At 43.3% G+C, this 20,582-nt stretch overlaps 1 protein-coding gene across 1 annotated transcript in view; it reads left to right on the top strand.

The window, feature by feature from the left end:
- The first annotated feature begins 5,749 nt into the window (after nucleotides 1-5,749).
- LOC117746882 (receptor-type tyrosine-protein phosphatase S-like) overlaps nucleotides 5,750-20,582 on the top strand; it is a 46,259-nt gene continuing 31,426 nt past the window's right edge. The window contains 4 exon segments of the mRNA XM_034556214.1: nucleotides 5,750-5,841; nucleotides 9,199-9,344; nucleotides 10,267-10,408; nucleotides 17,277-17,465. Coding sequence (XP_034412105.1) covers nucleotides 5,796-5,841; nucleotides 9,199-9,344; nucleotides 10,267-10,408; nucleotides 17,277-17,465 — 523 coding nt within the window. The 5' untranslated portion in view covers nucleotides 5,750-5,795.

Raw genomic sequence — 20,582 nt, 5'->3', positions numbered from 1 at the left:
ACTCTTCCCAGCAGCACTAACGGTGACTTTCACTTCACTTCATCCCTATAAACACTCTTACTAGATTCTGTTTTAATCCCCTCCGATAATCTGCCCTATATGTACTTTTATACCATTTTGGTAATACATTTTCCTGCTTAGCGGGAGCCAGTCCATATGTTGCTGGGCCAATGCATCCATTACTGGATGCCTCATTCTAGCTGTGTGTGTTTGTTTGACCTTGGAGCCCCTTTAAAATGCGTGGGTGCACATTTGCAGCACTATTGTTGGGCTGAAACAGCTTTGCGATGTCCTCGACATGCAGCGATTGAGGTCAACGGGAAACTTAGTTTGTTTATTTTGGCACATTAGGATTGGGGTGGGAGACGATTTCAGTCACGCTTCTCTCACCAGCCGTCCCTTTGTTCCTCATGTTTTCTTGGCTATGAAAAGGGGGTTTCGATGAACAAAAAATTAAGCACATCCAGAACGTTTTAAGGGCTTTGAGTGATCTAACAACTGAAATGGTCAGAAATACTGGTAGTGCTGGTGTGTGATTCTATTCATGTGCAGCGTGACCGGCTAATAACTCCTTCACTTTGTGGTAGGATTAAACAGAAGGGTCAGACAGCGAGGATGTTGCTGTAAATGTGGCCAAAATTAAGAAAATCAAAGCCTATAGAGTTGAGAAAATGGTACACTCTTACATCAGCAACAGTTTGCCATTCTAGTGTCTCATCTCATCTTTACCGTGATAGCTGCAGGTGATCAGTTAATTAAATACTCAAGCAAAAAGCTCTGCCAGAGAAAGGACGTGGGTAGAAACAATTTTTCAATTCTGTTTTCTCATGATCCCATAAGCTATTTTTATCACTCGGATATCATTATTTCATGATAATAAGAAAACCATGCTTGCTTTCCGAAGATCAGATAATAACGTATGAAAGCAAATGTCCCACTGAAAACACAGGGGACATGTGAGAGATATTTGAAAGCTCTGAAACAAAGAACGCACACTCCACGATACCTGAATGCCTACATTCGTCAAGAAAAGGGAGATAGAAAATGCATAGCGCTTTAAATAAATGGAAATTGAAATCCGTCAGATACAACAAATAATCCACACAAATAGACCGTAAGTATCGTCTGTACATACTTCACACTGTCCACTTTAACCAGCTGAAAGAGAGAATACATAATGAATACAAATAAAGAAATACATGAGTGTGATTACATCAAACCATTAATGTTTTCTCCCTCTATTTCAAATTTTGTGAAATGAATAGAACAAATACATATTATTATTATTAGTAGTAGTATTATTATTAAAAATAATTCAACCTTTAATTAACCAATTGAGTCTCATTGAGGTTGGAATCCTGTTTTGCAAGAGACCTGGCCACTGGTTAAACAGTACTGAAAACAAATAAGATTACTGACAAGGCTAAGTAAGATACACTGAAGAATGTATATGTAATTATGTAATTATAATTTCACAAGAAAATACACCTTGGTATGTCAACTTTATCATTCATTTTTATTATAAACTAAGATATTATGTTTTGGGTTAGCTAATGATTTAGTGTGTAATTAGTCATTGCATTCATAATTTAGTTTAATAATTAATAATGCAATGAGGAGAATTGCAAATCTTAATTTACCACAGTTCGGAGTCTTAAACTGGCCTTTTTGGCCAACAGACAAACACCCAAAATTATTAAATAAAAAAATTAATCAACTAATCAATTAGTCAGAATAAAGTAGTTCTGATAATGAAGACAAAAACTTCAATGAATATATAGCTAGAATAATTGATGAATGACAAATCGTGCCAGCCGTATACTGCTTGATCATGAAACTCATCATAATGATCCTTCTGTACAGGTTTGCTGTGAGATTGCTGTTTGAGTGATATTTGCTCTCAGCAGTGTGATTTGAAAATCCAGCAGCAACCTTGTTCATATCTTCAGACCAGCGATGTCGCCTCTGCTTGGGAATGTTTATTGCTATTTGTCAATACTTCCCATGATAACATTGGTTGGATGTTTGCTGCATCGGGAAACCAGTTTAATTTCAGCATCCTGCAGCATTAAGACTGATAGAGATTTAGGTGAAGCACTAGTCTCCTGATTCATTTATATTCTGGGCAAACAATCTCACCATTTGAGTGACAGGTGTGTTTTCTTGTTAGAGAGGAGCCTCAGATAGTTTATTTTCACTGCTAAAAATGTAACCGGGGCGGTGCAGCTCATGCCTGCAGTAAGCCGTGCTCCATCCTGTGCCTCTGATCCTCAACGTGTGTGTGTGTGTGTGTCTGTGTTCATGCATGTGTGTGTGTCTGTATATTTGTGTGTCTGTGGGCTGTGTGTTTAAGAGAGTGAGAAGGGACGTGTGAGAGAGTGAGTGCCAATCTCCCCCATGATGCTTTGCCATCTGCCATCTTTGTGTGTGTGTGTGTGTGTGTGTGTGTGTGTGTGTGTGTGTGTGTGTGTGTGTGTGTGTGGGGCATTTTGTGAAAGTAATGTGCCTCCAGGTTCCAGGGTCATAGGAAACGTGAGGTAATATCAGTCCCAGCCTTTCCTTGTGTCCCCTTGTAATCCACGGCCCGACAACAACCTTTTCCTCTCCAAGCTGGCGCACAAAGCCATACATAATTTAATAAAAACATTCATATGTGTAGGCTATAAGTTTAGAGTCATTGGGGAAAAAGCAGAGGAGGACAAATGACAATGGATGTTATTTTATTAGTCTACCCTAAAATGCTTTGTGGTGCACTGCACAGCCATAGGCTGGATTTTGTTTATCCTCCCATTGTGTTCCCCTAAAATATAAATAAAAAAGTAAGTTCTCTGATCTCTTTTTCTTCTGTCGGGTCCCCCAAGCACCATAACACACATTTGCTCACAGCACTGGATGAGTATTAAAGCTTGAAGAGATAAAAAGAACGCAAGCTTCCTATCAGGTGTACTTTCTCACTGCAAGCATGGTGCCGCAGGAAACAGATCTGGTCTTTCTATCGTAGCTCGTTGTCATGGAGACAGGCCTTGTGGGACCATCTCAACCCACTTGTGGTGAAAGGCATCATGGGGAGGGGGGTGGGTGAGGTGAGAAAAACAAAACATGTCCTCTTCCAAGGGACCCAGTGGAGCAGGGGCAGGTTGGATGCCACCTAAACATTGTTATTGCATCAGTCTGCCGGAGCACAATAACCGGTGTACATTTCACCACCTGAGCTACGATGTCATTATCAGCCTCCCCGCAATAAATAGCATGTGCACCCCCATCAATCTCTCTGTCTGGCTGACCATCTGTGTTGTCACGCTGAAAAGGCAATAAGACCAACGCCTGCTGCCTTCTGAGCCAGATGATCGGGAGAGCAGGTCGTCATATCCGTGAGGGGGCTGTAGAGGCTGTAGGTCTGAGTCATGAGAGTATTCATGCTCACAATGGTTACGCCTTTGAATTCTGCTTCTGCGACAAGCAGAGTGCATGGCTGTTGCCTATCTACATTTCCGGAGAGGAAGAACGTGGTTTGAAAGCGTTAAATACCATTAGCGCCAGCGCAGACATGCCCGGACCGGCCTGGTCTGCCGCTGTGTCTGTGTATCTCTTTTGGCTCGCTCCTCCAACATTCACAGCTGTAGGATGCTCTAAGCCCTTTTGTTTGAACTGTGTCAATGGACCAACAACAGCTGGAGCAGCTGCCGCAGGGCAGCAGGGGAAGAGGAAGAGGATTTGGACACAAGCAGGGGTTAAAGTGTGTGTATAGAAAGAGAAGATGAAGGACGAGGTGCCACGGAGATGGCATCACGACAGAAGAGGTTTCCAAAAAGGGAGTCGAGGAGGAGAGTGGAGAGGAGAGGAGAGGAGAGAAAGGGGAAGAACGTAGATGGGAGAAGAGGAGATTTTAGGAGTATGGTGACTAATGCAGAAGGTAAGATTAAGGATTAGATAGAGGGTGAGCATCTATGGCAGAGGTAGAGAGGGCTTTGTCAGCAGGTGATGGACAACGGGGAGGGGTGGATAAACTGAGAATGAAAGATAGGGTTAGACTGAGGTCACAGAGAGATATAAAGGCCCCAGCAAATCCAGCGCACAGGACATAGGAAGCAGACACTGCAACATACGAGGAGTACCTCATGTTTCAGTGGCCGTGTGGCTTCACGCTGAGCTGACTTCCTAGTTGGATTAAAAGCGGCAAATTGAGTTTCCGTAAGAGGAGAATTTACTTAACATGCTGCCAATGGTTCTTGAATGAGCCCTGATCTGATTTTTCTTATCACATTGTTCAATTGAAAAGGGGACGCTGAAAGCTTTTCTATTCAACGTCTATTACGAGGCGCAAAGCGGTGCGAAAACGAGCCCCTATCAGATAGACGGACATTTTTCAGATGAGCTATTTTTAGTGTAGGAGCTGGCAGACAGTAATGTGTTTGAGCAGGTCATTAGCTCAATAAGTGGCTGGAGGAGTCTTTGAATATGTAACTCACCAGATACGCCTCTTTCATTTAGTAAAGGCGAGGATGGGTCGGCCCTATCTTAACTGTTACTCCATTTCTGCCCCTGTATCGGGGATGTCAGGGCGAAAGTGCGCTCAGGGGTGTTTTCACATATTTATGTGCCGATCACAATGTGGCCTGTCACCTGTGATTACATATTATGTCTCCCGAGAGCATATATGTTATCCTGTGCTGGCACTTGAGGGGAGACGTGAATTTGTGTAGATATTTGTCAGGTTAAAAAAGGCTCCCTTCTCATTTGGCTTCTCACAGAGGGGTGGGGGTCGGCAGAGCTCCATAGGACTGTTATTGAATCCCAGACAGGGAGCTTCTGCATAGCTTGTCTAAATCTCTGTAAGCAGACAGAGCTGTGAATTATGTTCAGACTTCTAGATATGTGTGGCATAGTGTGTGTTTATGTGAGGAAAGGGAGGAAAATACTGACAGAGATCCCCCACCCCCCAGGCTCGGGATTAAAAAGAGGGGCAACATCTATTAAACCCGTAGTTTCTGATACATTTGGTTTTATTGAATTTTGCTGCATTCCTACCGACCCCTCAATCCTCTCTGTTTAAGTGTTTTCCTTTCTTGGTCTGTAGATGTATTATTGCATTAACACTTTCACATGCCACCAGAACATTAAAATACTGAACGCCTAAAAGGAATTAGGCCAAAGCTAAAGTTAAATTAAATTATTAGGACATCTGAGGACAAAAAAAAAAAACTCTTAAAAATGTACCATTGCGGCTCATTTCACGGCTCACTAGAAAATGATTCTTATTAATACAGAGGCAGTACGCAGAAAACTATTTCGGTCTGTTTCTTGTCTTAGTTGTTGAGCAGTGGCTCTATTGTTCTGGTATTAGTTCTGTCAGAGCTGGCCTGCTTGAGCTGTTAATCCCAAATCAGAAGTGCTCTGGCTAAATCAAAAGACCTAATCCTGCATTAGCATGAATTTGTCTTTAATTTTCTTCATGAGGATGTTCTCTCTACGTATGAATTATTGTATGTTTTCCCACTCCCCTCATGATGCACTGACATTTCAGTTGCCGCTCTAAAAGCAGAACGATGAATCAGAGATGGAGGAGACGTGCCATTCATTGGTTTCAGCTGACCTTCATGTTGTTGTTTTCTTGTATGTGTCTGCAGAGTGCTCACCCTTGTTGAGTGAAGCCCAACCTGTATCTCCGTCATCTCCAACCAACCTACGGCGGTGCCATGCCTCAGTCCAGGACAGGTGGAGTTCTAGTCCAGTCCAGGACGCCGAGCCTGGGGTTACGCGCCGGCCCCTCTCCACTGGGCCTGCTGCTGCTCTTGATGATCCTGTTAACCAGCCCTTTGAGCAGTGTGTGTGGAGCACCAGGTATGACTGACTTAATCTGTCTGTCTGTCTGTCTGTCGATATTTTGCCGAATGGCAGCTGGTGTATTGTCAGCAGTAAATGTGATGAACAACGGTGTGAATGTGTGTGTGTGTATGCACCTCCTGTGCATGTGTGTGTGTGTGTGTGTGTGTGTTAAAGGAGTGAAACCAGGCCTGCCAGTCCATCAGCTCTGGTCTGTGGCGTTGTTCATATGTTCTGATAAGCCTCTAGGTCCCATTAGCATGTTCCTCATGGTAGTCCACACACATTCACCCACGCACACACACACACACATACACACCCAGCTGTCACTGCTCTGAAAATATAACCAAGCTGCTTCTTTGAAAGAGGATGCAGGCTAAAGATGGAGAGAGCACTTCTCGCTGTTAGGATTGTATAATCTATTTTTCATTTTCCTTTTGTGTAAGCAATATGAGGCCACGATCTTTTCAGAAGACATGACGTCACATTCAGTGAAGAGGTAGAATTACACAACAAATAACTTTCAGCTGAAGATCTCTGCCTTCGGACCACCTACAGTGTGTCTACAGAACGGATAGTGCTGCAAAATTAAAATTAACTTTTTAACTTTTTTCCATTAAAAAATAGTTTTGCAGAGCTCGTAAATTAGAGTGTATGTAATAGAAAGGTTTGAATCCAACCCCCTCCAAAAACAATTCTGCTTTGGTGAAGAACAGCTAATATGTAATGCTTGGAAATTAAATGTTCCATGACTCAACATGAATATTGTTGTAATTTCTGTATATTATGTGTGCCTTTCTCCTGCAAAAATTATCACATTTCTATGATTTTGCACACAGAATGGAAACATCCTAGTTCACAGGTGTACAATAAACTACCCTGTTAGTCACACAGAGATGGAACAAAATTACCCCAAAATATCACAACCTTTCTTATTTCTGAATTATTGGTTCCACCCAAAGGGCTCTCCTCAAGGAAAACAGACAGTAGTCCTAAAAGGTGAGATGTTTGTCTCACCTTTTTTGTCTCAAATTAAATCTCTTCCACCTTTTTGAAAATGAATGAATTCATTGCAGATTATATATGTTTCCATTACTGTTCGAAATTCTATGCAAAACAAGTTAATTATTTCCCCCACAAAAATGATCCATATTTAACTTTCAGACACAAACCATGTCAAAATCATGCAAATGTAGTTATGAATAATTCCTTTCAATTGTGTTGCTTATGTGAACACATTTGCTTCCTTCAATTTCACAGTGTACTCCAACCGTCCTCATCATCTTCGTATCACATCATTTGTTTTGTTGGACCCGTTTGGCCGTGAGATGCAAACAGATTTGACAGAAAAGACACAAACAGGAAGAGATGCAATACTAAAAGAGGCTTAAAGGCTGGTGTGTCATAAGTAATGTAATGTTAATGGAACATTTCAACTGGAGTTCCACTATTTTCTCCAAAAGAACCTTTCCAAAATGACATTGAATGAATTAAACCGGTACCAAATATTTTTCTCTTCGAATGGAATGATAACTACACTATTACACTATACCTGCTGGTGGTTTCAGCCATATCTGAGCACATCAGTAAGTCAGTCAGATGATTCTATGTTACAAAGGTGTTTCATTAAAAACAGACCTGTGGTAGATCAGTGGTAGACCTGCCTAGTGCAACAGAGTAAAACCTACTAGAGGCTGAGCTCCTCATTAGTCCCTCATTTTCCATACAGCTTTCTAAAACCTGCAAATCATAACAATTTTCTGTTCAGTGTGAATCCATCCTTAGCCAGGGCCTTGCCGTGCTCTCCCCTGGCTTTGAGAAGAGGCTTAAGTGTTAACATTGCAAGTGGGCTCCGTTTTGCACGAGGATTGGTGTTGAAGCGCATTTAAGAGAACACAGTTTTGGACTCAGCATAAAGCCACTGAGACCCATGTAGAAGCCGTAAGAAGAACATGAAATTCACTCATAATCCCACTGCCAGGAGAAGACAGTTTTCAGCCACATTCTTTTGGGGACTTTTGATAGTTGACACTCACATTGTTGGCAGGGGAAAAGGGCAATTTGCTCAATACTTTGTGTGCTTTTGTAAAGATGCGAACAGGCAGGAAATATCCCGCTCTTGAGTTCTAAAATGGTGGGCATAAATTAGTTCTGATTGACTATACGATGCCAGCTTTTTGCTTCTTCCTGCCTAAAATGAAACCACTTTAACTGTGACATTCAGAGTGTGTTTTTTAGAGGCACAACACATTGCAGCGGGCGGGCACAGGAGAAGTCTTTTGACTCAGTGCTATTCCAGTTACTGTCGAGGCATTGCGGAAACAGGAAGGTGGTCTGAGTGGCTGTTAGCCAGTGAAGTGAGAAGAAGTGGGAAAACATGCAAACAGAATCTGCTGGCGATTGAGAGGCAGTTTCTTTTCTTGAGAGCAAAAGTGAATCAACACAGCAGGACCTCACCCACCCAGACACAGGGGGAGTGGGAGGAGAGATCCAGGTTGCTATGGTAAGGGTCATCCTGACTTCACCCTGATGGATAGCAGTGATTCTGTAGCTGAGGAGGAGTTAAGCTGGGCACCATGGCAACAGGCCACAGACGGATTGCAGAGGATGGGTGCATGAAGTTGTTTGATTGATCTGACTCAGCCACTGTGAAAAATATAGGTTCAGTACTGTTGGCTCAATATTGGACTTAGAAATTACTATTATATGCACTTATATATCCCACATCAGATGAATCATAACAGAAGAAAGATAGTTCTCCTCAAATCCCCCGCTGAGGCAGACCTGTGAATCAAAACAATAAGTATTGGTAAATTTATTGTAGTAGTTTAGATCATCAGAATTTGCAGGTGCAAATTCCCTTATGTGAGTTAGAGTAGGCTGGCACAAAATGACACCTCTGATATTTATACATCAGAACCAATTATATGCTGTGAATGTGCAGCCAACACTTTTTCTACCTGTGAAACACTCATGTGTCATGACATGTCTGTGCTGAATGCAGTACGAGGATAGCCTGCACTGGAGGAAGCAGAACGAGAGAGGGAGGAATAGATGGACAGACAGACAGAGAGAGAGAGAGCGAGAGAGAGAGAGCTATTCCTCTGAAGCCCAATCCCATCTTTTATTTATGACCCACAGGAAGTCCTTCAGTGTGTCCTCTAGATGATACCCAGGAAAGTAAGCACAACACGCAGCCATCAGAACACGACCGGTCACTGACAGTGAAATGGGGCGTGGTCAGCAGGGGGTTGTTACCCACTTTGGAGTCAGTGTGATGTACTCTGGATGCTAGGGTATCAATTTTCATGCTAGTGTGTGTGTGTGTGTTTGTGTGTGTGTTTCTCTTCCCCTCTTGCTCTCTCTGTCTCTCAGCTCCCCCAAAGTTCACCAAGATTCCCACAGACCAGATCGGAGTGTCAGGGGGTGTGGCATCATTTGTGTGCCAGGCCACTGGCCATCCCAAGCCTGTCGTCTACTGGAACAAGAAGGGCAAGAAGGTCAACTCCCAGCGTATCGAGGTGGTTGTCACAATGCACAATGGTCAACGCTTACTGCAGAAGCATAATGAATACAAAGCAGTATTTGATAAAGACATGTGGATGTATACAACTGCCATGTCTAGGTCATACAGTATATTTCCAGATATATAGATCTTTCAATATCTTTTTGTGCTAGATTTGCTTTTGAAATGATTTTTTCTTCTGTTTTGCAATTTCACAACCTTGTTTCTTAAAAGCATAGTTCATAATGTTTTGTGAAATAGAGTTTGATGAGAAGATTGACACCACTCTCTTGTCTGTCAGCTAAATATGAAGCAAGATCCATGCATTGACCAGTTTAGCATTGCATAACGATCAATAGCACCCTGCTACAAGTTGACTAATCGACTCCTGCCGTTAGCTTTAAAGTTAAAGTACAGACATGAGAGTGGTGAGAATCAGTTTTTAAAGGGGTCACATAAAAATATGAAGCAGATTGCTTATTCAAATGCACATATTGTTGTCCCTAAGCTCTATGCTATCAGGCAGGCCATTCCACAGAGCCATACACTCACATTAGAGGACTCATTTTTTATTGACGAACTCATAAGACCCAACGGTGAGAGATAATGTATATCAACCAGAGTACCCACATTTAAGCCCCCCATGTTGGTAAGTATCTACCTTGCTGCAGTGTCTTTGTGCATGACTCTGAATCCCTGTCAGCTCCAGGACGATAGCTGAGCCCGACCTCGTGGAGGGGAGGGCAAGTAAAAAAAAAAAAGAAGCATTTTAGGAAATCGATGAAGTGTCACACTATACTTGTTATCGCATTATTACGGTAAAAAAGCTAAGTTAATGATTTACAACATTGCTGCTTACAATTCACATGTGTATAGTCCTCTGTCTGTTTAGTCTGCCCTGTGACTGTGTCTTCTCCTGTGGTTCTGTGGCTGTCTAGACTGTAGAGTTTGATGAAGGTGCAGGTGCTGTGCTGAGGATCCAACCACTCAGAGCACCTCGAGATGAGAACATCTATGAGTGTGTGGCACGCAACAGTGAAGGAGAGGTGTCTGTCACTGCAAAGCTGGCCATTATCAGAGGTGAGAGCCCCCCACACACCTATTCTCACTTGCACAAACGTGGTAACGACCGTCGTCCTTAGTTCCCTGAGCTGTCAGCCGCAGATGTGACAATAGAGCCATGCCACACTCTGCACTGTTCTTTTTATAGTCCCGCTGAATGCGACAGAGCATGATCTGGCCTCAGAGAGGGCCAGCTAGCGTGCTAGCTAAAGGGTACTTCAGCATCCCCGTTGGCCTTAACAGCTGGCCAGAGTGAGGGTGTTAATCTAACGTGCACTGCCTCCTTAGCGGGAAACGTCTCTAATGTGGTGATCCAACATGCTATGAGCTAAAGTTGTAGCATGTGGCTTCAAGCCTGGGATCTGAGCACTTGGCTTTCGCACAGCACAGCTGGAAAGGATGAAGAAATAGAGGGATGGCTGCTTGGGCTGGTACTACATGAAGAACATCGGGGGATTAGGCCCCGGTTTGGCACACAACTCCTTTCTGCAAGGGGGAAATTGAGGCAGAGAAAGCAAGAGGGAGGAAGAGGTCGAGGAGAGGTGAGAAGGAGTATGATGGAGGATGAGGAGGTGGGGGCAAGCTAAGTTAACACTACAGGATGGTGTGAAACAATAGAGATGAAATGAAGTGATGAAGTGGAGGAGGGTGTGTAGAAGTGCAGGAGATGGATGAGGACTGTGGAGTTGGCAGGGCTGTGTGGTAAGCAGAAGGCTGGTCGCCCAGGGAATAGACTCCTGTCCATCTGTTACCCAGCCCGTCATCTCTGCACACACAGCCCCAATCTAAAGCGCATTACCACATAAACTATACCTCGAGGGCAAGCCTCTCAGTGTGTGTGGCCGTGTGTGCCTCTTCTTGTTTGTGTAAAATGTTCTCTTACTGAGATCTGTGGACCGTGACATCCTCTGTCCCCTCTCTGACAACAGAATTAACTGTTTTTGGTTCTTCCGAATCCGCTGATGAATACATTACAGGACTGTGGCGAATGAAACAATATTTGAGCCAATCTATCAACCAGATTAAGAGATAGTTTGCTTTTTCAAACAGTGTATACGGATGAACAGATGCACTGCAGGCAGTTAGCACCAGAGGATATGGTTCTGGAAGTATTCCCACTGTGTAGGGTGGGCGATGTAATATATGCTGGTTAGAACATATACATCTGTCATCTGACATATTTTTGCCAGGTGGTGTTAGGTGTCTCTTTAATATCTCTGGGTCAATCTGGGTTATTGTGGTCAATGCTGCAAATCAATTAGCTATGGCAATATTGGATTTTATATAGGCATTTCAGTTACTGGATTTTCCTAAAGTCCATTACTTTCTGGTTATTTTATTAATGACAATTACTGTATCACAGTATCTATTGATACTGTGATGGAAGATTGTCAACCGTACATAGCTTCCTATTTCAAAGTGTTCTTACAATGGTGTATCCTTCAACTGTTTTGCCATAGAAACAAAGGAGTATCCTTTATAATTTAAGCATACTACAGGTTTCTATTACATTTCCTGTCTGTCAACATCATTTAAAGTCTGTGATTGGGTGTGTATTGCCAAGAAGCTCCTTGGGATTCATAGTAGACTTTATGTACTTTCCTTTTTTTGCACGGAAAAGGCTTTAACTTTTTATAAATGAAAAGAAAGCAGATGTTTTCTTCTTGTTGCTCAATGAAAAATGTACTTATCGATGCCTCCTTCCACTTCACAACTCTGTTCCTGAAAAAAATACAACTCAGTGCTTCCAAACATTTGACAGTTTGCTCCCAAAGCCATACAGCTCTACAATCAACTCTAGTGATAAACTGGTGTGCTGTATGAGAGAACATGTTATCAAAGAATGCTCTTAAGTGAGTCTTTTCAAACACAGTTCAATGGAGAAAAGGTCCAGCAGCCACTGAAGACAAAGAAAGGAGGCTTTCCATTACTGACCAAACCCATGAAAAGTCTTTTCATCCTGTGTTGTGTTTCATTTCATCATTTTGTATAATGGTTTCCCGACACTAATAGCAACGTTGTGCAGTGTGAGGGGCCAGTGGTTGGCCACAGGATATGCGCTACTGCTCTGTAGGCTGCCTAATGGATGTAGATGTGGTAGGTTATGGTCAGGGAGACTTTTGTGCCTTCAACATCATCATCACACATCACCCTTCCCATCCCATTACCTTCTCTCCTTCCTCCTTTATCTTTTCCCTGAATATATCTCTCTGTCTTTGACTAGCAGCCTCTTTTTTTAGCCCACAGCAAAGTCCGTTTCTAATTTCATCTCTCTTGTTTTATTCATTCTTTCATTTTCTCTGCCATCTATTCTGCCTGACCCTCACTGTCTATCCGACTCTCTCTCTCCCCCCTTGCATTTTTACAGGCTCTCTGCTGCACCCCCCCCCCCCCCCCCCCCATCCCCTCGAACCCACCCCATCCCCTTTCCACCCAAACTGCTCTTTTCTATGGACACTGCAGTTGTGTTGTTATGCCTTCAGGAGATGTGAATATCTGCAGTTCTGCATGTTTGAAAACCTCTGGTGGGCGAGATATTCTCATCATTGCAGCGGTGTATGTGTGTGCATACACATGGATTTCTTTGTTTATGAGCGCGTGTGTGTGTGTGTGTGTGTGTGTGTGTGTGTGTGTGTGTGTGTGTGTGTGCGCGTGCGCGGCTGGTTTGTGCAGAGTAATCCTGATTATACTCACCTCTCAGTGTCCCATTTTAGGAGAAAGGGAGGCGAGGGATGGGGGAGGAAGGGGGTGAGAGAGAGGAGGGGGAGGAGAGATGTTCTGCCACCACAGCACACACCCTTCATATGAACAACAAAGTCAGATCAGTGATTCCCCCCAGGCGTCAGCGGCATTGGCAGGCCGGCGGCTCAAGCTGCATTTTGGTCTGGAAACAACTGAGAGTATCAACTCAGCCTGCAAGAGGATTACACTCCTTGAGTGGAGAACCGTCTCTTTCATCATAGATACCCCTTCGTCTGCACAGTTTCTATTCTCTCCCTACTTCCTCCTCCTTATTCTTTTTCCTGCAGTCTATTCTTCAAGTATGTTTGTATGTAACAGAGTGGTATGTGTGAGCTCATCAGGTTTTTTGTGTTCAGTCTCCGGCTGCTGGATCTGTGAGAAGAGCCAGAGTGGGGCTCAGGGTGGTGGGGACACATGCGGGTATTTGGTGGGATTCATCTACAATGCTTAGTCCGGTTTTGCATTGTATTGTGATCTATTATTATAAAGGGCTATTAGCATTTAAAGTGCTCCCCTTCAGCCCTCCTGCAGTCTATAGGAGTCAAAGCAATACAGCCTCTGAAGACTGCCAAGTGCTGGCAGATTAATCCTGAATCAGGCTCCCTGAGATCGGCTTTTATTTGGGCTTCTTTCATCCACGTGGTCATTCCCCGCTGAAATGAACGGAAAGATGAATAGGGAACCACTTTCCTTAACCAGGACAAATAAGGAATTTCTGTAGGGAAGCTAGTGTATGTGTGTGTGTGTGTCTTTGGGTGACTGAGGGAAATACAAAGAGAGATAGGGAAAGAAAACCTGGACTCATGTTTGTTTGTTTGTTTGTTTGCATCAAATGCATTATGTGTTTGACTCTGTGTGTGTGAGGGTGCCCGTATTTCCTAGTGTGTGTGTTTTTGTGTGTTTGCACGCGCATGCATGAATTGCATATTTGCCCAGATTCGGTTGGCTCCGACGACTGTTTGCGGGCACCAGGCCTGATTGCCCTTCTGCAAACATAACCAGGCCAAAATGTGAGCTCTCAACCTCTTGATACACACAAATACACACAAACACAAAGCTACAGGGAACAATGTGTGTTGGTCGTTGCCAATGTTCCCCCAAAAGCTGTTGACACACTCAGTGTGTATATATATACACATGGCACATTTTTCCATAGGCCGTCTTATCAATTTAACCAGGAGATGAAACATAAGTGGTACTTTTGTGCAGCAGTGTTTGTGTTTGATGAATGATTCATTTGGTGAAAAGTGTGATCAAGGCCATGCCCGCAGTATCTATTTCAAGCAGTCGCTGACTCATCCAGGAGCCTGGCTGAATACCTGTAGCCCCCTATGCTCCTCTCCAGTGAACTGTGCTTCAATGTCCAGTGCAACTATCTGTCTGCTGGTTGATCTCTATCCGCAGAACCGAGTGGGAGTCGGCTGCTGTGTGTTAGTATACATTATCCATCGATTCATCTGTCCATATTCAAGTGTAGCTGTCAACCCCCAGATCTTCACCATCATTTCGCAATTAAATGAATCATTTACATTCCATGCCATTTTCACCACACATGTCTGTCTGTCTGTCTGTCATTTCATTCGGAATATATTATCATTGGTAATTTTTCTCATGCTTCCATACCTCATACACAGTAAAATGACACTGCATGTGGAGTTTATAAGAGGAGGATAAAGGTGTGAGGAGCTCATATCCAATCGTTCTAAAATATTAATTGAAAACAAAAGAAGAATTGACCTATGAATTATTAATATGTTCTAGCCTAACAGTAAAAAGAATGACTTCATATTTCTTTAGAATATATTTCTATTGTCTTTTTCATCAGTATCTAAAAATAAATCTATCCATCTCTCTCCCTGTTTCTCTTACCTCTCTCTAATGATTTTGTCCAAGGTCCACACTCTATTTGAAGCATTGATAAAGACCCCCCCCCCCCCCCCCCCCCCCGCACTGGCATGCTCTAATTAACAGCCAGGGAGTCCATGTAGGAGTAGCCGGAAGGGTGATAAAAAGACCATCTGAACCCTCATGAGAGGGGTGAGGTTGGGGGGCGGGCGGGGGGGAGCAGCTGTAGGTCTGGCATATACCTCGCCTCGAGGGAGCTCACCTCCTGACCTCCCCAATCGATCTACCCCTTCTTCTTGCTTTCTCTTCCTGCATGTTACATCAATGGCCGTGCCAATGGCCTCCATTCAGGTGGATCATTAGTATTGATCAGTCAGGGATGGTGGAGAGGGAAGGCAGGGGGGTCCCCTCCTTCCACTTGCGTCTCCGTTGGCTGATATCAGAACATTGCTATAAGGCCTGCTCGCCACCTAAGCTTTAACCACAGCATTCAGACTCATCACCAGACTCTCCTCTGGGCTCTGATTGCTCTCTTGCTTTTTGTTCTCCTCTCCATCCTCCTCTCAGCAGCGGCTTGACAATCCTATCTGGCAGCGTTGCTCCAAACCTGATGACTGTGAAAAGAGAGAACGAGAGCGATAGATCCTATCTCCACTCGGCCTTTCCTTCCCATCGCAGATGGAAAACACGTCTGTCATGTGGTTAGGTAGCAGGGGGCCCCAGAGGAGGGGAGGAGCAGTCGATGTGGCCACAGTCTGAGTCTCAGACTCTTTCGCTCCAGACTTGTCAGTGATGCCCGGCTTGAGCAAGCAAACTCTTATGGACTTTTGTGGGTTTGATTTATTAGCCGAGTGAATTGCCATCTTCATAATTGCCTTGCAGCAGTAGGAAAGTGGAATATATAATTAAAGTTCCAGGTATGGGGGAGGTGTCTGTGTGTATGTGCGAGAGGGATAGAGTGGTTAAAAGGGTAAGGAGAGGAGGAAGCAGGAGTGCTGATGGATGCTTGATTACGTGTCTGGCCATCTGGACTGTTGTCACCGAGCTGCTTAATCCCATTCACCACAGAAAGTGTGTGTGTATGTGTTTGTGTGTATGTGAAATAGAAAGCAACTGCTTTTCTGCATGCACACACCTTGATTTTCCTGGATATGTGTGGACGTGTCTGTACATTTCTCTACCCGTATCGCACAAATCTGTGAAGATGCTAATGAGAAGATGGCCATAGAAACAAATATGTACACACACAGATACACAGGAAACACACACACTTATCCACTGCCCCACAACATAATCAGACATATCCAGACGCTATGCATCCCAGACCGGCCTCTCTAATCGTTGGTACATTTTAACAATTACTGCTAACAAGTCCTTATTACCCCCAGTGCCCTGCCCCTCCTCTTGATCCCAGCTTCTAATTGCTGCTGCTGTTTCTGAGCGGCTCTCTGCATAGTTATTAGACATAAATCATTACCACAACATAACACAGAGCCACACCATGGAAAACTCATAGTTCACTGACACTGCCACCTGTGTTTCCAGGTTAGGAGTGTGTTGTGTGTGTTGTGTGTGTGTGTGTGTGTGTGTGTGTGTGTGTGTGTGTGTGTGTGTGTGTGTGTGTGTGTGTGTGTGTGTGTGTGTGTGTGTGCAGCATTTAAGTAGCTCCTGCTGACTGGGCGGTATGTTTATACTCCTGTAGAAATGGCCTGTCACACACACACACACACACACACGCACACGCACGCACACACTAGCTGTGGCTGTGCTGCCTGCTGGATCACCTAATGACTAGCTAGCTGTAGGAGCGAACAGGCGACTTTGATGAGGAAGGGTACAGGAGGTCATCTGTCCTCGCCTCTATCTCCACTTTCAAGGGCCTGCAGATGTTAGAGGGGGGTTGGTCAGTGGCTCTCACATCACTGTGCATGTGTGTGAGCAAGTGTTATATTTCACCTTGGAAGAAGGAAAGTAAGGATTAATGCATGGCAGGGTTGACTGTCTTTCTGCAGGCAGAGATACGTCTTTCGCACGAGCCGCGTGACTCTCGGTGTGGCATTGTCCTTCTGACAGTGAGTCAGTCCATCACTTTGCTCCAGACTGAACTTGAACTCTTGAACTTCGGTGTACATGGTCCCCAAATGATGCATCCGAAAAATGTTGGTGATGCACTTTTCCTTTCATACCACCATGTGGATATCATTTTAGGCTTTGTGTTCTGACTACTTGCTATGAGTTTTGAATGCTGCCTGCTGCGATTAATTCTAAATACTTTATTTCTTTCTGTTCATCCTTCCAGAGGACCTGTTGCCATTTGGCTTCCCCAGTATAGACATGGGTCCCCAGCTGAAGGTGGTGGAGAGGACGAGGACGGCCACCATGCTGTGCGCAGCCAGCGGCATTCCTGACCCAGAGATCTCTTGGTTCAAAGACTTCCTCCCTATCGACCCCATCAGCAGCCAGGGTCGCATCAAACAGCTCCGATCAGGTGAGATAGCCCAGCAGTTATTGTCAGATTATTTCATTTGAAAACAAGTAAACAAACAGTGCTTCTAAAGCTTAGCATTTCTATCAGGTGAAATCCCTGTTTGGTGATTATCATGTTTTAATTATGATTGAGGGATTACATGCTGTATAGCCATCCTTTGGGGGTATAAAACCTTTTTAAAGCAAATTTCATTAAAGGCTGCAGGCTAATTGTGCGGCCCTTAAGCCAAGAAAGAAATGCTGTTTTTAATAAACATTAGGGCGAAAAGATTATAAAAAGATGACATTTTCATTGTGAACAATAAATATACAAATAAAATCATGCCAGCATGCAATTGAGAAAAGCCAGGTCATCAAGTGGGTTGAAAAAGTTTTAAAAACAATTATAAAGTAAATCCAATTTTAAATAAATGCTTGATATTATAATTGATGGAGGAAAAAAACAAACATAATTCTCTTTTCTCAAAATCAATAGATACATACATGAGAGTTTAACTGATGCTCCTCTCATCTTTTGACCCGCCCAGCCTGAAATTGTGTGGAATGAGCTCAGTGTCCTAAAATCCGAACGTAAGATCACTGAAATTGCCAGTGACAGAAACAGGGGGAAAGAGGGAGGGAAGAGTTCTTTGCTGCTACAAAAAAAGAGAACGAGTGTGTCTGTGCAGATAGATCGAGGGATGAATACAGAAGAATAACATATTGTACTTAAAACTGTTAGTTCAGCTTTGTTTATGCCTCCTAAGTCTCCTAGAGTAGGCAGACACGTATTTTCTCGCCGTCCTCAGGGGGAATGAAAGTGATGGTGAGGCGAAACCATTTTGTTGGTGCTTCATCCATATTCTTTGTGCAGTGCTCCTCCGTCCTGCCAGCTCTGATATCTGCCTGCTGTCAGCCAATATCCTTCACTGATCACTCGTGCCCTCTGTCAACCTTGTGTCTGCTCTCAGTTTGCACAGTTTGCCATTACGCTGTTGAAACAAATTTAGATCTCACGCTTTCACATTTTTAGTCACTGGTGCTGCACCTGTCAAGCACAACGCATGCAGTTTATAATGACAACGGTATCAGACTGAACCACATTCATCTTTAAGTAATTTTTGAAAGATCGAAAATGATGTTATCAGCCAGTAGTCGAGTGTAACTACATTCAGTACATTCGCTTTTAATTATTTCTAGGTACGTGTACTTTACGTATTTCCATTTTACGTCTTTCTACCCCACTACATTTCGGAGGGAAATATTGTACTTTTAACTGTCCTACATTTATCTGATAACCTTAGTTAATTAACATATTTAGATTATTAATGTAAATTAACTTATGAATAACAATGCATTATTACTCAGCAGTAAGAAGTAGCCGCATTAGTGATGAATACATTAATATAAATAATTCTAATGCAGTGATTTGAAATATATGATTCTGAAATGGGCCATTCTGTATAATGAACCTTTTTAATGTTGGTACTTGAAGTGTATTTTGATGCTATTATATATCAATATAAATACATTTGTACTTTTAGCTACTTTTAGCTAGCGACTCCTTACAGCACAAAAGACAAACCAACAAAAAACAGAGGAACTGTGGGGTGTAAAAAGAGTGACTGCTCATGGAACTGAAAATAGGTGAGCAGAGGTGAGCGTAGGACTAACGAGGGACAGGTGAAACTGATCAGGCCAGGGCAGACAATCAGAAAAGTGAGAAAACTCACAAGACAGGAAGTAAAACTAGTCAAATTTCAAAATAAAGTAGGAAACGGCTAAACAAAAAACCCAAGACCATGACAGTAGTATGTACTTATTTTACTTAAGTACGGGATCTGAGTACCTCTTCCATCACTGGCTCTAGCTCTGTGAGTGAGCTGGAAAACCTGGTTCAAAACCCTGTCTCTGGCTGATACTCAAAACTACACATGTGAAAGAGTCTTAAATATGCAATTGATGTCTACATACAATTTAATATGCAGCATGTCACAGGCAAAAAAATTAATGTAAAAGACATGGAAATAAAGGTACATCGTTGGTTTGTTTTGCAGAAGCTATTGCACATAAACATAACAATGAAAGATGAAACTGTTACGACGGTGGGCTTACAGAGTTACTGAAGGTAGGCAAACACTGTTTAGTCCGTTCTTTACAATGTTGCTCTTGTGCTTTTGGTTTAAAAAAGAACAAAAGGAAAAAGGAAACCAGAAGAGAGAACGGCTGTTACTACACCGCATCGACACGGTAGAGATCCAAAGCATGTCCCGTCTGCCATGTCTCGTTACGGTTGCTATGATACTGGAGGGGAGGGTTTAATGAACGGTCAGTTGTAGTGTTTGCGGGTCGGCGGGTCTTTCTGTGCTGAGACCAGTTTTAGCTCCTACACCCCGTTGATGTGTAAAAATGGATGCTCACCATTGTGAATTACATGGTACCACAAGTGGAATTGCTTCTGTGTAAAATGCTCTGCAGTGGGTGTGGGTGGGTCTTGCTACTGCATGGATGCAGGCGAGACAATAGATAAAGAAATCAAGACTTTTAAAGCTACAGCGTGTCCAGTAGAAACCTCATGCCAGAGGGAACAGTGTCGTGATCCATAAACAAAATGCTAACGTTTCTTTATTCTCTACTTATAATTTATGAGAAAGTGTTGGTGGCTTTGGAGCAAAAAGAGAACCTCCCTTTAACCTCTCCATGCATCTTGAAACAATACTCTTTCCCACAATTTTCTCTCTTAGTAAGTGCAGTAATATCATTGGTATACAATATCTATCATAATAAGTTTCCCCTGGTCTGCTCTGAGAGGATGTCACACAGAGACATGACTCTGATTCACCGGTACAGAACGTGAGGCCACGAAGCAAGACAAATGGCACAGTTAGATTCACTTCAGGGCTTAATAGGATTTCAAATCACCAAAAGCGTTGCAAAGTCGAACAACAAAATGCGCTGTATAATGAACCAAACACTGCAGCGCAATGATTTGGAGGAAATCAATTACACCTGAGCAACACGAAATAGCACAGAGATGTGTTATGGATGAAACACACCTTTAAAATCTGTTTAATGGGGACACCTTCCAAGAACCGCCTCTGATTTAGTGGACGGCTGCCAGCTCTTGTTGGACCGCAGC

Source organism: Cyclopterus lumpus, chromosome 17 (assembly GCF_009769545.1).
Source record: "Cyclopterus lumpus isolate fCycLum1 chromosome 17, fCycLum1.pri, whole genome shotgun sequence".
Lineage (NCBI taxonomy): Eukaryota > Metazoa > Chordata > Actinopteri > Perciformes > Cyclopteridae > Cyclopterus > Cyclopterus lumpus.
The sequence above is the reverse complement of the archived record's forward strand: the minus strand, read 5'-3'. Positions and strand labels throughout refer to the sequence as shown.